This window comes from Urocitellus parryii, chromosome 2, assembly GCF_045843805.1.
Source record: "Urocitellus parryii isolate mUroPar1 chromosome 2, mUroPar1.hap1, whole genome shotgun sequence".
NCBI lineage: Eukaryota > Metazoa > Chordata > Mammalia > Rodentia > Sciuridae > Urocitellus > Urocitellus parryii.
In genome coordinates this window covers 43926916-43946197 of record NC_135532.1, presented here as the reverse complement: position 1 = coordinate 43946197, position 19282 = coordinate 43926916, and the positions used below count along the sequence as shown (strand labels likewise).

The window sequence follows — 19282 nt, the reverse complement described above, 5'->3', positions numbered from 1 at the left end:
AGCCTTCTTACCTCGTTTATTTGATCTTCACAAGAAGCTTGCAGAACATTTAGGGCAGATTACTTTCTTTAGTTGCCTGTTCTAATTTAAGGAATCTGCTCCCTTGTTTAATTATCTTACAAGTTCATAGATAGCATTTAGTTTCTATTCCTTTGGGCACATAATCTAAGATGTCAGTGCCAAAAGGAACCCTAGAGAACATCTCTTTCACTGTCTTTTTTTTACAAGTGAATAAACAGGCACAAATAGGTTAAATCGCTTGCCTAAGATCGCATGGACAGAAAAAACTAAGATTGGAACTTAGCATTCCTGATTCCCTGTCCCTATAACAAGAAATGCAAGTATAGTTTGCAGTACATGTAAAATTAGGTCAAGGCCCTCTGCTATCTTTAATATTCTCATTTTGCTCTTATGTGTTTTGGAAATAGTGTGCAGTTCGTGCTGCCACAGAAGGCAGAATTCTCATTTTGGAAGGCTTGGAAAAGGCTGAGAGGAATGTTCTGCCTGTATTGAACAACTTACTGGAAAACAGGGAGATGCAGCTTGAAGATGGACACTTCCTGATGTCTGCTGAGCATTATGACAAACTTCTGCAAGTAAGAGAAGAAAAATCCTCCTGCTTTGTCTTTGTTGTCAAACTGTGGGTAGTGTCAACTATGGGTGGCATGTCATATAAAACACAGTTCTCTTGGAATCAGGACAAGTGTTCATTCAGATGGCCCTTATCTTTGGCAAATGAGTTTGCAGTTTTACAAGGCTGTACTTTTGCAGACCATGTCAGAGACCTCTGAGATTTCTACAGTTTCTTTTCTGTCAGTTTAATAACTATTTTCTCTCTTAACACATTTTTCTCCTTTTTCCCCCTTTTCTTTGCTCAACAATGTTTATTAAAATTCTAATGACTTTTAGACAGTGCTCAATAACTTTTGACGCCAGTGGTTTTGATTGAATTCATGCTTCGTGACATCAGGGATACAAAGCTGAATAAAGTTCAATTCTTAGCCTCCTGAACCTCAAACCCCAACAGGTATTGACCAAAATGAATACTATATTTAAAAGACACCCTGATGGTCCAAGCCAGGGCATCTCATGCCTGGCTTCTAACTGGATTCCCTGTTCAATTCTTATTCCTTCATATAGCAGCTAATGATTGCTTTAAAACATACATCAGATGCACCAGATTGGGTCACTCCTGTGCTTGACCTTACAGGCTTGCTCTTCTACTCAGGGTAAAATCTAAAACCTTTATAATGGAATTGAATGTTCTGTATGATCTGGGCCCTTACTATCTCCTGCCTCTTGTCCTTCTGTCCTCCACCTCTTTTACTTCACTCCAGCTACTAGTATTCTCTTTACCTTAAATCTGCTAAATAGGCATTCTATTTTCAAGCCTTTGCACAGGTATTTACCTCTTCCTGAAATGTTTATTTCCCCAGGCATTTACTTGGCTTGCTCCTCTAACTTAATCAAGTGTTCAAATGTTACATTGTCAGTGAAGCCTGCCCTGACCCCCCTATTTAAAATTGTAATTTGCCCTCTGCTTCTATACATCCTAACCCTACTCTGTTTTATTTTTCCATGTTATCTTCTAATACCCTATATAACTTGTTTACTATTATTTGTCTCCCTCTACTAGAATATAAGTTTTGCAAGTACAGGGATTTCTTTTTACTAATGTTGTTTCTCAAATTCCTTGAACAATGTAGTGGGTGTTCATTAACTATTTGTTAGATGGATAAATAAGTAAGTAAAATTAAATGCTGTGCAACAAATACAGGATATGGGGCTCTTCAAAAGGCTTTGGATGTGTCATTTAATGTCATAAATGACAAGAAGATGCTTAGTCCTTATTCATTTAGCTCAGGCTGTACCAAATTGGAGCTGTATGTGCTAATAGCCTTCTGTGACTGATTGTTCTGCATCGACATTCTAGGACTCGGAGGCTTTCTCATCCTTTTCTGTGCAGATACATATATGCTAATCTTATTGGCTAATCACTCAAGAGCAAGACCCGTTTCTTATATTTCTTGATCCTCCTCTCAGGGCACAAATACAAGTCCAGAACACATGAGGCACTAAATAATAGATGTTGATGCCAGAGGGTCTGATTGAACTGATGTCCCATGGCTGGTAGAACCAGGAGCATCTTTTTCTGATCCCTGCTGCCCAAAGCTATTTCTCTATAATCAATCTTGCAACCCTTTTAGTAGTGGGTTTCTTTCTTGTCTGTGAGAGTTTTTTGATGGTGTTTTTCTCATGCAAGTATAGTAATTTCCATCTAGATCTATCTAAAGGTCATCTAATTCTCATACAATTAGAAAGGGATAATGGAGGTTTTAATCAATAAGAAGAGCTAAATTTTTATTCCTTCATTTTGCTATAGTTCATGTACTGAAAGGAAGACCTTTTTTATTATTTGTCTGTAAAAGAAGGTGAAAACATGCAGGTCACTTTCTCTTTAGACACTTTTAAATTTCAAAATAATTGTTTTCTCCTAAAAATTATACTATTCAACCTTTTAGGACATGATTTGGAAAAGAATACTACTTAGAATGTGGAATTGTATGTTTTAAAAGCAAAAGCATCACTTCACAACAAAAAGTTTGATATATTCTTTATTCGTAGAGTATAATTCTGCACAAAATTATTGAACCTTTTATTTTGGGTAAAAACTTGCAACATGGGAGTCAAAAGGGTTCAGTTATGTAGGGAATGCTTATAATTAAAAGAGAAAGATCTTTTTTCCCCTCAAAGAAGATATTAGTATAAATACATAATTTTTATTGGTAAATGTTAATTCTGTACTCACATGAGATCTGTCTCATGAGAATATCACAGAATATAGGCAATATCTCTTCATGAAACTTTTACATCTTAAGGCAATTTCTATGGTAAACAGATTCCAACACCATAATTTAAGTCCCACTTATTTCTAACTAGACTCAATATACTGAGTTTTAATATCTCAAAAATTGTATTTTTTCACAGAGGTAATGGTTGTAGAATTTTGTTATTATAGAAATAATCAGTCTGTATAAACTTTATATGTATTCTAATTATCACTTTTAGGTAAATGAAAAACAGAAATATTTGATTTTCTGGAGGTTGTCTTGTTGGTTTTTCAGACAGGGCTGGATCCAGGCTCTTGTTTTCTAATGTATGTAACATAGTGTTACTCATATGTAACATAGTATTACTCGGTTAATTTATGAATTGGGATCTTTTTATTATCATTGAAATAATCATTTTTTATTTTTTAAAAATTAATTCATGCAATCTATCCACAGACTTTTGGATTCTTATGTTCTACAAGCAATAATAAGTCCTCTTATGAGGTTGGATTAGCATGAGACAGTCTTGCATAGAAGTAGCTGCACAGTCATGTAGCATTGAGGCCCTGCGTTCCAGCCCCAGCATTGCAAAAACAAAACAAAACAAAATCCAAGTGAAAAGTCACTAAAAACTGTCTCACAACAACCTGTGTATTTTATACATGGTTGTGTTTTTTTTTGGATGTGGGTGGGGAAGGAGAGCAAAATAAATAAGTTATTTACTTAAAAAAAAGAAGTAGCTACACAAATGTATAAAGATAGAAGCTTGTAAAAGATTTAATGAAGGGGTATAAAAGTGGTTCTAAAGGGGGAAAGGATCAGAAAAGGACCTGTTTTTATGAAGCTGTGGTGTGTACTAAGATTTGACTGATACTTGTTTTTATGCTGTACAAAGTGAAAAAGGTGTTTCACTGAAAATGGAGCAGTGTTGCTGAAGCTCCATTTTTGGAAAATAACAGTAGTATGATGGGTTGAAACAGAGTTACAGAAGGTTGGATTGCTGAGACTGGGAGAATGAGATACAAATCTTGCCAGGAAAGGCAATGAGAAGTTTTTATACTGTCAATGTGGGCATTGCCCTCTGAGGATCTGCTGAAAGCGCTGGACCTTTCCCTCAAAATGTACATATGCACATTTATATAAACTTTATATACCATGGATACTATTGTTTAAGGCTGTGAAGAGCCATTAAGGAAGAGAAGGAAGGAAGGAAGGAAGGAAGGAAATGATTTGTAGCATGTGCCTGCTACATACATACATTCTCACACTTAGTTTTCACAGCAGTCATAATAATGTAGATGATATTATTTCTGTTTTATAGATGAGAAGACTGAGGTTCCAACGGTAAATGATATAACCTTGATAATTTAAGTAGAACATGCATGTATCAGGTAGTTGAGCCAGGGTTTGTGACTTCAAAACTACGCAGTTTACGTTCTTTCAGTGCCTCCAGTGACCATGGGTAAGTTATATAACTCCTTTGAACTTAAGGTTTTTCATTCAGATCATAAGGAGATTGTCTGGATTCTGGTGCAAGTTAAATGAGAAAAAATCATGGAAAATGCCTACCCTGTAAATTTTCAAACATGTTAGTTGTTATTAGCAGTATGTTTTTCTAGAAATATTTCTGTAAACATAATATCTATTTAGGCTCTGTGGGTGATCTCCACTCTGGATGGTTTGTCTGTCCTCTTGATCATCATGTCTTTTCCTTATTTTCCTGACTTTCTTCCTCTGTATTATTGAGTGGGGCTTGGAGATCTGACTCAGCTTTTCTTGGTTCCTTCATGTATGAGGGACTTTTGTTTCCAAGACTGGTATTCATGTTGCAAGCTTTCCCTGGATCTGGATTTTACTTTGCTTCCTTCCTTGACTGTGTGATTTTGAAAGTGTTTTCAAATTCAGTTCTCTTAACAGGCAAGGCTTAGGTGTCTTGGCCTGGCAGCTCTTGCGGTTGTAATCTGTTTCATTTGTGCTGTAATTTTTGATCTCTCCCTTTCTTAGGATCATACTAAAGCAGAGTTGGATGCTTGGAAGATTGTCCGAGTTAGTGAAAATTTCCGAGTGATTGCCTTGGGCTTGCCAGAGCCCAGATATTCTTGGAATCCATTAGATCCCCCTCTTCGTTCTCGATTTCAAGCCAGAGATATTTATTTTCTACCCTTCAAGGTAATTATGACCAAGATTGATTAAGTCTTTAAAATAGATTTTTGTCCACAACAAGAAATTCAATTCCTCTTCAGTAGTTAATGGACAGGAAAAAAGATACGGGATAAGGAAAAATCTCTGGGAAGTAGGATGAAAAATTTTTGTGGCATTATTTGTTTGAAAGTTTTTAACAAGATTTATATAAAATGAAATGTAACAAGAAATTATTTTTTCCTATGAATTTCTTGGTGTCTGCCTAATTAAAAGGTTTGTTTGTATCTATAAACGTTTCCATTTAATCTGTTCTAGTTTTTATTAATTTGATATATTTCTATGTCATTTTAGGATCAACTTAATATATTATATTCAGTTGGAGCCAATGTTTCAGCAGAGAAGTAAGTGTACTTTTATAAATACTGGTCACTTAACATTGAATTTGTTTTGCCTATTCATTGATTGATATATTCATTCCATGACTATTCTTTTAAGAATTTTTTTAGTATTGCAAGGTTTGGTATATGCTGGTGATAAAATCAATAAAATAGATCATTGATGGTAAGAAGCAGAATTAAGATCTAGTAGAACTGAAAGAGATTCAAGTAGCTTAGTTTAACCCAGTGTAGTTACATGCCACAATTTCAAATTACTGGGGCTATTTGTGGTTGAGTCTTTGTGAAGGCTTCACAAAAACATTGATGTTTGAAGTGAGTCCTAAAGAATGTGTAGACTTTTGCCAGATAGAGAATGGAATGAAGGAATTACAAAGGACTTTTCTAAAAGCATGAGATATGAGAGTTTATGCTTTGTTCTTAAGGCTATAAAAATCTGCTGTCTAGAGTTTAGATTTGAGATTGAGAGGAGATAAAGCTGGCAGGGTAGATTTAGATCAGGTTGTGAAAACCTCACCTATCTTGATGGGTTTAGGAAATTCATGTGTCTAGCTAATCAGCTTCTGAGTTTTAAATGGAACATTGGGATATGGGAGTCACTGTTCTTCAAGAATTAACAGTAGGGATCATTTTATTTTATTTTATTTTATTTTTTATTTTTTTATTTTATTTTATTTTTTTTATTGGTCGTTCATAACACTACATGGTTCTTAATACATCATATTACATGGTTTGATTCAAGTGGATTATGAACTCCCGCTTTTACCCCATATACAGATTGCTGTATCACACCAGTTTCCCTTCCATTAATTGACATATTGCCTTTCTAGTGTCTGATGTATTCTGCTGTCTGTCCTATTCTCTACTGTCCCCCCTCCCCTCCCCTCCCCTCCCCTCCCCTCCCCTTTTCTCTCTCTACCCCTTCTACTGTAAATCATTTCTTCCATTTGTATTATCTTGTCTTACCCCTCCTTTCCTCTTATATGACATTTTGTATAACCCTGAGGATCGCCTTCCATTTCCATGCAATTTCCCTTCTCACTCCCTTTCCCTCCCACCTCTTATCCCTGTTTAATGTAAATCTTCTTCTCAAGCTCTTCGTCCCTACCCTGTCCTTGTTTACTCCCCTTATATCAAAGGAGTCATTTGGTATTTGTTTTTTAAAGATTGACTAGCTTCACTTAGCATAATCTGCTCTAATGCCATCCATTTCCCTCCAAACTCTATGATTTTGTCATTTTTTAATGTAGAATAATACTCCATAGTATATAAATGCCACATTTTTTTTATCCATTCATCTATTGAAGGGCATCTAGGCTGGTTCCACAGTCTTGCTATCGTGAATTGAGCTGCTATGAACATCGATGTAGCAGTGTCCCTGTAGCATGCTCTTGTTAGGGCTTTAGGGAATAGACCGAGAAGGGGAATAGCTGGGTCGAATGGCGGTTCCATTCCCAGCTTTCCGAGAAATCTCCATACTGCTTTCCAAATTGGCTGCACCAATTTGCAGTCCCACCAGCAATGAACAAGAGTGCCCTTTTCCCCGCATCCTCTCCAGCACTTACTGTTGTTTGACTTCCTAATGGCTGCCAGTCTTACTGGAGTGAGATGGTATCTTAGGGTAGTTTTGATTTGCATTTCTCTGACTGCTAGTGATGGTGAGCATTTTTTCATGTACTTGTTGATTGATTGTATGTCCTCCTCTGAGAAGTGTCTGTTCAGGTCCTTGGCCCATTTATTGATTGGGTTATTTGTTATCTTATTGTCTAATTTTTTGAGTTCTTTGTATATTCTGGTAATTAGGGCTCTATCTGAAGTGTGTGGAGTAAAGATTTGTTCCCAGGATGTAGGCTCCCTATTTATCTCTCTTATTGTTTCTTTTGCTGAGAAAAAACTTTTTAGTTTGAGTAAGTCCCATTTGTTGATTCTGTTTGTTAACTCTAGCGCTATGGGTGTCCTATTGAGGAATTTGGAGCCCGATCCCACAGCGTGCAGATCATAACCAACTTTTTCTTCTATCAGATGCCATGTCTCTGGTTTAATATCAAGCTCCTTGATCCATTTTGAGTTAACTTTTGTGCATGGCGAGAGATAGGGATTCAGATTCATTTTGGTGCAAATGGATTTCCAGTTTTCCCAGCACCATTTGTTGAAGATGCTATCCTTCCTCCATTGCATGCTTTTAGCCCCTTTATCAAAAATAAGATAGTTGTAGTTTTGTGGATTGGTTACTGTGTCCTCTATTCTGTACCATTGGTCCACCCGCCTGTTTTGGTACCAGTACCATGCTGTTTTAGTTACTATTGCTCTGTAGTATAGTTTGAAGTCTGGTATCGCTATACCGCCTGATTCACACTTCCTGCTTAGTATTGTTTTTGCTATTCTGGGTCTTTTATTATTCCATATGAATTTCCTGATTCTTTTATCGATTTCTACAAGATATGCTGTTGGGATTTTGATTGGCATTGCATTGAACTTATATAGGACTTTTGGTAATATCGCCATTTTGATGATGTTGGTTCTGCCTATCCATGAGCAGGGTATATTTTTCCATCTTCTAAGGTCTTCTTCTATGTCTTTCTTTAGGGTTCTGTAATTTTCATTGTATAAATCTTTCACCTCTTTTGTTAGGCTGATTCCCAAGTATTTTATTTTTTGGGGGGATATTGTGAATGGAGTAGTTGTCCTCATTTCCGTTTCAGAGGATTTGTCGCTGATATACAGGAATGCCTTTGATTTATGCGTGTTGATCTTATATCCTGCCACTTTGCTGAATTCATTTATTAGCTCTAATAGCTTCTTTGTAGACCCTTTTGGGTCTGCTAGGTATAGGATCATATCATCTGCAAATAGTGATAATTTAAGTTCTTCTTTTCCTATTTTTATGCCTTTAATTTCTTTCGTCTGCCTAATTGCTCTGGCCAGTGTCTCCAGGACTATGTTGAACAGAAGTGGTGAGAGAGGGCATCCCTGTCTTGTACCAGATCTTAGAGGGAATGCCTTCAATTTTTCTCCATTCAGAATGATGCTGGCCTGTGGCTTATCATAGATTGCTTTTACAATGTTGAGGTATGATCTAGTTATCCCTAATTTTTCCAGAGTTTTGAACATAAAGGGATGCTGTACTTTGTCGAATGCTTTTTCTGCATCTATCGAGATGATCATATGGTTCTTAATTTTAAGTCTATTGATGTGGTGGATAACATTTATTGATTTCCGTATATTGAACCAACCTTGCATACCAGGGATGAATCCTACTTGATCATGGTGTATAATTTTTTTGATATGTATTTGAATCCGATTCGCCAGAATTTTATTGAGGATTTTTGCATCAAGGTTCATTAGAGATATTGGTCTGTAGTTTTCTTTCTTTGAAGTATCTTTGTCTGGTTTCGGAATCAGGGTGATGTTGGCCTCGTAGAACGAATTTGGAAGTTCTCCCTCTTTTTCTATTTCCTGAAATAGCTTGAAAAGTATTGGTGTTAGTTCCTCTTTAAAGGTTTTGTAAAACTCTGCTGTATACCCATCCGGTCCTGGGCTTTTCTTAGTTGGTAGTCTTTTGATGGTTTCTTCTATTTCCTCTATTGTTATTGGTCTGTTTAGGTTGTCTATATCCTCCTGGCTCAATCTGGGCAGATCATAAGACTCAAGGAATTTATCTATGCCTTCACTATCTTCTATTTTATTGGAGTATAAGGATTCAAAGTAATTTCTGATTATCTTCTGTATTTCTGAAGTGTCTGTTGTGATATTGCCTTTTTCATCCCGTATGCTAGTAATTTGGGTTCTCTCTCTTCTTCTCTTCGTTAGCATGGCTAAGGGTCTGTCAATTTTATTTATTTTTTCAAAGAACCAGCTTTTAGTTTTGTCAATTTTTTCAATAGTTTCTTTTGTTTCAATTTCATTAATTTCAGCTCTGATTTTAATTATTTCTTGCCTTCTACTTCTTTTGCTGTTGTTTTGCTCTTCTTTTTCTAGGATTTTGAGATGAAGTATGAGATCATTTATTTGTTGTTTTTTTCTTTTTTTGAGGAATGAACTCCAAGCAATGAATTTTCCTCTTAGAACTGCTTTCAATGTGTCCCATAGATTCTGATAGGTTGTGTCTGTGTTTTCATTTAACTCTAGGAATTTTTTAATTTCCTCCTTGATGTCTTCTAAAACCCATTGATCACTCAGCAACCTATTGTTCATTCTCCAGGTGATGTTTGATTTTTCCTTTCTTCTTTTATCATTGATTTTCAGTTTCATTCCATTATGATCAGACAAGATGCATGGTATTATCTCTACCTCTTTGTATTGTCTAAGAGTTGCCCTGTGACATAGTATATGGTCTATTTTTGAGAAGGTTCCATGTGCTGCTGAGAAAAAAGTGTAGCTACTTGATGTTGGGTGGTATAGTCTATATATGTCAATTAAGTCTAGGTTGTTAATTGTGTTATTGAGTTCTATAGTTTCCTTATTTAACTTTTGTTTGGAAGATCTGTCCAGTGGTGAGAGAGGTGTGTTGAAGTCTCCCATGATTATTGTATGGTGGTCTATTAGACTCTTGAACTTGAGAAGAGTTTGCTTGATGAACACGGCTGCACCATTATTTGGGGCATATATATTTATGATTGTTATGTCTTGTTGGTGTATGGTTCCCTTGAGCAGTATGAAGTGTCCTTCTTTGTCCCTTTTGATTAGCTTTGGCTTGAAATCTATTTTATTAGATATGAGTATGGACACTCCTGCTTGTTTCCGCGGTCCATATGAGTGATATGATTTTTCCCAACCTTTCACCTTCAGTCTATGTATATCTTTTCCTATCAAATGCATCTCCTGTAGACAGCATATTGTTGGGTCTTGTTTTTTGATCCATTCTACTAGCCTATGTCTCTTAATTGGTGAGTTTAAGCCATTAACATTTAGGGTTATTATTGAGATATGGTTTGTTCTTCTATCCATATTTGTTTATTGATGTTACTAAACCTGATTTGTTATCCTCTTTGACTATTTTCCCCCCTTTACTGTCCTACCTCCCATTGTTGGTTTTCAATGTTATTTTCCATTTCCTCTTTCTGTAATGTTTTGCCAAGGATTTTTTGAAGAGATGGTTTTCTAGCTGCGAATTCTTTTAACTTTTGTTTATCGTGGAAGGTTTTAATTTCATCTTCTAACCTGAAGCTTAATTTCGCCGGATAGAAGATTCTTGGTTGGAATCCATTTTCTTTAAGCGTTTGAAATATGTTATTCCAGGATCTTCTAGCTTTTAGAGTCTGTGTTGAGAGACCAGCTTTTATTCTGATTGGTTTACCCCTAAATGTAATCTGCTTCCTTTCCCTTGTAGCTTTTAAAATTCTCTCCTTATTCTGTATGTTGGACATCTTCATTATAATGTGTCTAGGTGTGGATCTCTTATGATTTTTCACATTCGGCGTCCTGTAGGCTTCTAGGATTTGGGATTCTGTCTCATTCTTCAAGTCTGGGAAGTTTTCTTGTATTGTTTCACTGAATAGATTGCTTAATCCTTTGGTTTGGAGCTCTGTGCCTTCCTGTATCCCAATGACTCTTAAGTTTGGTCTTTTGATATTATCCCATAGCTCTTGAATGTTCTGCTCATGGTTTCTTAGTAGACTTGCTGAGCTATCTATGTTCTTTTCAAGTTGAAATACTCTGTCTTCATTGTCTGATGTTCTATCTTCTATGTGATCCACTCTGCTGGTAGTATTCTCAATTGAGTTTTTAAGTTGGTTTATTGTTTCCTGCATTTCTAGTATTTCTATTTGTTTGTTTTTTATTACCTCTATCTCCCTGTGAAATTGATCTTTTACTTCCTGGATTTGTTTGTCAATGTGATCTTTCATTGTCTGATTTTGCTGTCTCATGTCTTCCTTGAGACTCCAGATCATCTGAAGCATGTATGTCCTGAGCTCTCTATCTGACATTCCATCTGTTGCAGCTATTACCTCTTCTAAAGTTGAGTTGACCTGCATTGCCTGTGGTCCTTTCTTTCCTTGTCGTTTCATACTGCTGGCGTTTCTTTCTGCTTGGTGAAATTGTTGTGTCTTTGATATTTTCTCCCTCTATTTATTTATATTGCTCTTGTATAGTTGAAAAATCACCCTTGCAGGGCAGGTAGTGGCTGTGATCCTCCTCCAATTAGTGTGATCCGTCTACCATGCTGGCAGGCCCTAGGTCTGCTTTGCTGGTCGGTCAATGGTCCACCTACCCAGCAGGCGCCCGGGGCACCTGTGTCACTCCATAGGTTGCTGGGCCTAACCTCCTGATGGGTTGCAGGTTGGCCTAGCTAGCAGGCACTGGGGGAGGGGCCGGTTCCGCCCCTCAGCAGGCTTTGGGCCCACTCTGCTGGTGTTCACAGTCCCCCGCCTACCTGCAGACACTGGGGGAGGGGACGGGCCTAGCCCTCAGCCATCCGCTGGACCTGTCCTAGTGGGTCCGGTCCGCGTTCCCCGCTGGCGCCTGTAGCTGCTGTCACTTGGCTGGTTGCTGGTCCTGACTCGCCCGCCCGTGGCTTGCAGGTTCCCCTCGCTTGCAGGCACTGGGGGAGGGGCCGGTTCCGCCCCTCAGCAGGCTTTGGGCCCGCTCTGCTGGTGTTCACAGTCCCCTGCCTACCTGCAGACATTGGGGGAGGGGACGGGCCTAGCCCTCAGCCGTCCGCTGGACCTGTCCTAGTGGGTCCGGTCCGCGTTCCCCACCGGCGCCTGTAGCTGCTGTCACTTGGCTGGTTGCTGGTCCTGACCCGCCCGCCCGTGGCTTGCAGGTTTGCCTCGCTTGCAGGCACTGGGGGAGGGGCCGGTTCCGCCCCTCAGCAGGCTTTGGGCCCGCTCTGCTGGTGTACACAGTCCCCCGCCTACCTGCAGACACTGGGGGAGGGGACGGGCCTAGCCCTCAGCCGTCTGCTGGAGCTGTCCTTGTGGGTCGGGTCTGCGTTCCCCGCTGGCGCGTGTAGCTGCTGTCACTTGGCTGGTTGCTGGTCCTGACCCGCCCGCCCGTGGCTTGCAGGTTCGCTTCGCTTGCAGGCCTTCCCTTAATTTTAACCTCTTAAGGGGAACATGATGATGAAAGGTTTATATTACAAACAAATAATTTTTAATTTGATTGTAGAGAATTTAAAAAATGGAAAAAGATACTGGCATTAATCAGATAAAAGTGTAACTGTCTTTTCTCACCTTAATTACCTGAAGTGCTAGTTAATGCACAGATTTCTCTTGTCTGAAACTAATGAAGAATTTTCTTTTGGTAAGATTATTATACACTGATATATACATAAATATACACATAAGGTGTAAAATATCTTTCCTTAAGAGTGGGTTGTACCCTGAATGGTGGTACATGCCTTAATCCCTGCTACTCAGGATGCTAACACAGGAGGACTTGAAGTTCAAGGCCAGTGTGGGCAATTTAGCAAGATACTATCTCAAAATCAAAAGGGCAGGGACTATAGGTCAATGGTAAAGCACTCCTGGGTTCAATCTCCAGTTGGTGTGTGTGTGTGTGTGTGTGTGTATGCATGCACACACGTGTGCAGGGAGTGGAACCGTCTATTCATTGGTATAGTTTTTTGTTATCTGTTCTGGAGCACTCTGTGTGGCCTGCTTCTTATTTAAATTTTTACATTGTTTTCCCAAAGCGTTATTTTAAGCCAATATTCACAGATGAATGAAATATTATCTATCTTCAAACAATTTTGATAAGAATGGTGAAAATTAAAGTACTTTGTTGAATTTGGAAAAATGTTTAATTAAGGAATAGAAATGTGTATTATAATGGAACTAGTCAATAACTTTTTCTTCATAAGGGATAATTATTTTCTCTCTCAGATTGCTATAGAAATGAATGAATAGTTGTCTTTGAGTTACATATCCCCCTGAATTTTAGTGTATTCACTTAATTGTGTTGCATTTTTAACAAATGTAATTTTTAACAAATGAAAATGTAGTCAGCTAAAAATCAGAGCACCTTTCTTTTTTTGAACTAGCTATAAAAATGACTAGAATAATTTTTATTCCCCAGATGGTGCTTATTATGTGATATTCATATTCTAAAAACATTTTTATAGTTATGAAATTACTTCTAGCTTTTAGTTAAAGATGCCTTGAAGATTCATTATGAATCTACCACACTTTGAGAGTTGGCATCCTTTATCACAGTTTAGTAACAAATATATCCAGGCTTTTCTCAATATGTCTCAGCTTTCAGTTCTACGTAAGTAGAACTCCATCATAATAAGTGTTAAATTAGTATATTCCCTAGGTGATTTAGAAAGGATATGCTGCTGCTTGTTCATTGATAATATAATCTGAATGATAGTTTTGCAAGAGAAACTTGGAAGGGTCTTGAATTTAATATTTTCACTCAGTTCAACCAACATTAGTTGAACATTCATTATTTGACAAATGATTATATGTCTATAGAAATCTAGAGATGTAGAAATGGATGCTATTTGATCCCTGCTCCTGAGGAACTTACCATAGTGATGAATAGCTCTGGTCAAACATGAAGTAGCCCAGTGAAAATAGGAATTAAATGGATGTGAGAAATATCTTAGATGCAGTAATGTCTTAGATGTTACTAACTGATAAAATGTGGGTTGGGTTGAGAGACTGTGAGAAAACATGAGAAATCAAGAATGTCCATGGATACTTACTTGGACAAATGAGTAGTTACAGCTGCCATTAGTTAATATGAGAACTTGCAAGGAAGAAGCACAATTGGGGTGTAGGCTAAATAATTCTGTATGGTATGATCTTTTTTGAATTTGAGATTTCCAGGGAGGTTTATCTAGCAGACATGAAATACAGATCTGGCTCTGGAACTATTTTGTTATTAAAGATAAATACTTGAGAGTTGTTAATGTGTGGGAGTTGTTTGAAAGAACTCAGGGGAGCAAGTAGAGTGAGAAGAAAAACTGGCCAAATGCTGAACCTTGGAAACACCAACATTTAAGGTATGGACAGTGGGGAAAGAACATGCAAATTAGGCAGAAGTAGAATGGTCAGAGAGAAGTAGAACAGAAAGAATATTCTGATGAAACATTAGGAGTGATGTTTTAAGAGGAAAATGTTAATAGTTTCCAGTGCTACAGAGATATCTTATTTAAACAAGACTTTTAGATTATTCACTCAAAAAAATTATTCATTCCAATCATCCTTCCACAGGAACACTTAACCAAGCACTATTATGCTGAAAATGTAGCAGTAAACAAAACAGACAAAAGTCCCTGCCTTCATAGAGGTTGATTTTTGGTTAAAAAGTCAATTAGTTAAGTAAATGATGCTATATGTCAATTGAGGAATACATGTGTTCACCAAGAAGGTAACACTTAGATAAAGATCTGAAGGAGAGAAGTCCTATGGATGAAAGCACTTCAGAAATCACTAGTACATAAGCCCTGAGCAGGAACATACCTGGGCATTCTAGCATCAGCATAGGATAGTGTGATGGTGCAGAGTAAGTGAAGGAGAGGTAAGTAGGAGATGAAGTTAGAAGGTAGGGGAGCTCAGATCATGTAAGGTTCTGTAGGCCATCAAGGAGATTTCTGCTTTCAGTCTGAGTATGATGGAATACCATTAGGAATTTTTAAAATTTTTTTGGCAGTCTTGGGGATTGAACCCAGGGATACTTTACTACTGAGCTATATCTCCATCCCTTTTCAAAATTTTTTACTTGGAGATAAGGTCTAAGTTGCTTAGGGCCTTGCTAAGTTGCTGAGACTGGCCTTAAACTTGTGATCCTCCTGCTTCAGCCTCCCAAGTTGCTGGGATTATAGGTGTGCACCACCTTGCCTGGACCATTAGGAGGTTTTGAGGAATGTCTTATATGACTGATCATTCAGCAGCCCTGTTTTGGTTGCTAAGTGGTGAATAGACTGTGAAGGGTAAGGGCAAAAGCAGAGAAAAACCAGTTAGCAGATTGTTATAATAATTCAGTTGAGAGATTATGGTGATTTTTACCAGTTATGAGTTGGTAAGAGGTAGTTGGATTTGGGTTATATTTTCAAGGTATAGTTAACATATCTGCTGAAGGGTTGGATGTAGGGTTAAGACAGGAAGTCAAGGATAATTTCAAAGTCGTTGAATTGAGGAATGGGAATGATAAAGTTGGAGAGAGAGAAAATGGGGGAAGGTTAAAGACCTGAATGTTGGACATGTTTAATTGGGGACACCTATTAGCTATCTGAGGGGAGATAATAAGAGGGAAGTTTGCATATGCCAGTTAGGAACTCAGGAGAGAGACTGGAAAGATAAAACAAGGAGTCATGAACATATAGATGGTTTGTAAAATCAAGACTGGATGAGAGTATTGAAAAAGTAAATATAGATAAAAACTACATCTAAACCCACTTGGAAACCTCAAATTCAAAGGATTCCACTGTATGGAGTTCTTTAGTATCCACTCCAAATGTGTATCTTCTTTCTACTTCCTCTCATTAATGGCATCACTATCTTTTCACTTTTCCAAGCTAGAACTCATAAACACTCTTGATTTCTCACTTTCTTTCACAGCCCCCCAACCTGCCCTATTTTTTTAAATCAGTTAATGATATCTATCAAATGATCCATTCCTGAAGTACTCTAATATGCACTGGTTAGGAAGATGAAGGAGAAGTCACAAAAGAGACCAAGAAGGAGGAATCAATGAAATAGGAAGAAAATTAATTTATTAAATTTGGCAAATATGGTATTATTGGTAGAATTATTGAGAACAGTGTTAGTAAAGTGGGAATATAAGCCAGAAATTTGTGGGCATAAGAATAAGAAAGATGAAGCAGTGATTATAAACTACTTGTAAAATAAGCAATGGTGAGCAGAAGGAAGAAGTTGATGGGTTGCTGAAGGATGATGTAGAGGGATGGGGAAGAGGGTGGTAGAGGGGGGGAGACTATTAAAGCACAATGCATGCATGCATGGAATTGTTACAGTAAAATCCATTGATTTGTACAGTTAACATTACTTGATATTTATAATTAAAAAAAGGATGATGTAAGTGAAGAAATGACTGTTTCCTGGAATGGGAAAAATAAACATGTTTTTTGGATGTAGGGATGACATTTGTTGAGTACATGTAAAATATGGCTTGGGCAAGGTGAGAAAGGACATTTCCAGAGCACCATTGTACTTGATTTAAAATGATATAAGAACTTATTTTCTATCCAGAAACTGTACTGATGGGATTGCTTTAATTTGAAATTGAGAAAGACTGGTGGCTTTCCATCTACTGTCACTTAAAGCAGAAGTCCTTTTTACTGAGAAAATGGGAAAAGAAATACATATTGATGAAATTATGGATGATTTTCAGGATTAAAGAAAAAATATTTTCATTTTATTTTTCTCATTTAACAAACCTTACATGACTACTGACCAGGGTAATTGTAGGTTGTAGAGATTTTGGAGAGAGCCAAATAGATTGAATAGTTCTCTAAAGAGACTTACATTCTAGTAAGGAGTAGAGAAGTCCAAGGCAATGTTGTAGGTGGGAGAAATATCTAGATTGCCTGCCAAAAAATGGGATAGAGGGCTTAAACTGACTTCTTAGGAGGCAAGTAATGGTTTGTATTAGTTGCTGAGGTGCTCTGGGAAAATAGCCCAGGAAAGATTGGAGCCACATATTTGTTTAGTTGCTAATCAGCATGGTCTGGATAATTTCTCTTTTGCTGCTCAATAGCCTAGAAAAATGTAGGAAGAAGGTGCAGCATAGTGGATCAGGATTGGGAATTTTTGAGGATGAATGCCATTGCCTTATTACTAACATCTATGTGATTTACATTTCATTCTGTATAATTATAAATCACATTATAAATAATGTAATCCCAAAGAAAGTTAGTTGGAAATGTTAGTTCTATTTAATTGAAATTAAAGAATTCATAGGAAAAGCCCATAAAGCAGTAAAGTAAATAAATGCTGATTTTCTACATATTACTAGCATGTAGTCTGAAAGATTTTATATTCCTCTTGTACTCCTTTATTACTTTTCTGATTAATAGTTCCTCTCAATTTCTTATGTCAGCAAATGATAATTCACCTTGCAACTTGAGATCTTTTACTATTCAGGTTGAATCTAGCCTATTTCTATTCCATTAGCTTATTTAGCTTAATTATTTATAAAGATATAACCAATGTAGTAAATGATTCTTTGCATTTGCATTTATTTCAGGAATATGAGTGCTCTAACATCAATCCTGTATCAACTTATAATGACATTATTATAACTGGGGTAAAAGCATACTATTTCCTGTCATTTTATAAATTTTAAGGATGATTTTAGTATCTATCACCTGTGTACTTGGTTTAAGTAGAATGGTATTATTAGAAAGTAGAAAAAGTTCTCATTAATTTTTTTTTACTTCTATTTTTATAGAATTGAAAAGTTTTGGTTCTAATTAGATGAATCTTCTAGATATCCAACATTGATACTAAAATCAAATGTAAATTTTAGGGCTGGAGATAGAGCTCAGGGGTAAACACTTGCTTAGCATGCATGGGGTGCTGGATTGGATCCCAGGTACTGCAAACAAACAAGCAAACAAAAGTAAATTCCATGACTTTTACATGATTTTCTTGTAATTTTACAGCGTTTTGAACTCCAAGATTCAGGAAGCTCTCTGCTTCCTAAAGAGATTGTTAAAGTGGAGAGAATGACTGAAAACCATGTCTCCTATGCTTGTGTGACTATTCAAATTGCAGGACAAGAGGTTACCATTAAGGTAATGAATCACAATTTCTTCATTTTAAGATGCATCTGGTTAATATGGCCTAAATTAGGCATATGACCCTCTCATAAGTCTTATTTGGCTCTGTAGCAACACATCTATGTCTCTGTATCTCCTTTCTGTATTAGGATTTATTATTTATACTATTTACTGTGTTTCCTTGATATATATTATACTATTTAAATCCCCCAATAATCTTGAATGTAAACTTTATTATCACCATCTTATAGGTTAGACAACTGAGATGTACCTTGATTAGTGGATTCATCCATGGTTATAATCTAGGAGGTGGCACTGCTGGTAATTCTAGACAAGGTCACTTTGCACTACACTCTTCTGTCTTCTTCAAATGATAATCTATGGTAGAAGCAGATGAATAAGGACTATATTGGAATGAATGGCAATAGGGACCTAGAGAGGGAAGTAATACAGGAATTCTGGAGGAGTAAGGAAAGCTTCAGAGATGAGGTGAAACTTGAGCTAAGTTTTGAAGAATGATATAGAATTTTCCCCATGGTCCAGGGATAGAAAGGTGATAGGACATTGGGAAGTTTAAACAGAATGTTCAAAGTCATGAGGTATGAGCCAATCTTCATTATTTGCTTGACTTTGGTAAGGGTTCACTAACTTCGTTGACTCCTGTACCTTTTGTTAACTTTTCATGTTAGTACCAGGATGATCTTTCTTAAATGCAAATTTGATATTGTTTCCAAACTTAAAATTATTTAGGATTCATGTTGTATATGTCTGATCAAGTTCCAAGTCCTTAGAAGAACATGACATCCAGGATAATGATATGGAAGAGGATAAAAAATAAAAGAAGATCATAATCTTACTCATATAGAATCTAAAAAAGTTTATCTCAGAAGTTGAGAGTAGACTAGTTACTACTAGAGGTTGGAGAAAGGGGGAGAGAGGAACAGGGAGATGTTGATCAGTGAAAACTACATTACAGTTAGACAGGAGTAAGAATTTTCTGATGTGCTATTGTATAGTAGGATGACAATAGATACTGATAATGTACTAAAAGTGAGGAGGAAGATTTTTTGAGGTTTTAATCATAAAGAAATAATAAATGTTTAAGGAGATAGATATATTTAACCTGATTTAACTAGTATACAATTGAAACATCATATAGTAATCCATGAATATGTATAATTTTTATGTTTTATGTATCAGTTAACAATAAATTTAATTTTTAA

General features: G+C 36.9%; 1 protein-coding gene across 1 annotated transcript in view; it reads left to right on the top strand.

Moving 5' to 3' along the window:
* Window positions 1-19282, top strand: part of LOC144253356 (von Willebrand factor A domain-containing protein 8-like) — a 243155-nt gene that overhangs the window by 80386 nt on the left and 143487 nt on the right. Inside the window, exons 5-9 of the mRNA XM_077795473.1 lie at window positions 429-596; window positions 4836-5000; window positions 5325-5374; window positions 15328-15337; window positions 17943-18074. Coding sequence (XP_077651599.1) covers window positions 429-596; window positions 4836-5000; window positions 5325-5374; window positions 15328-15337; window positions 17943-18074 — 525 coding nt within the window. The remainder of the gene's footprint in view (window positions 1-428; window positions 597-4835; window positions 5001-5324; window positions 5375-15327; window positions 15338-17942; window positions 18075-19282) is intronic.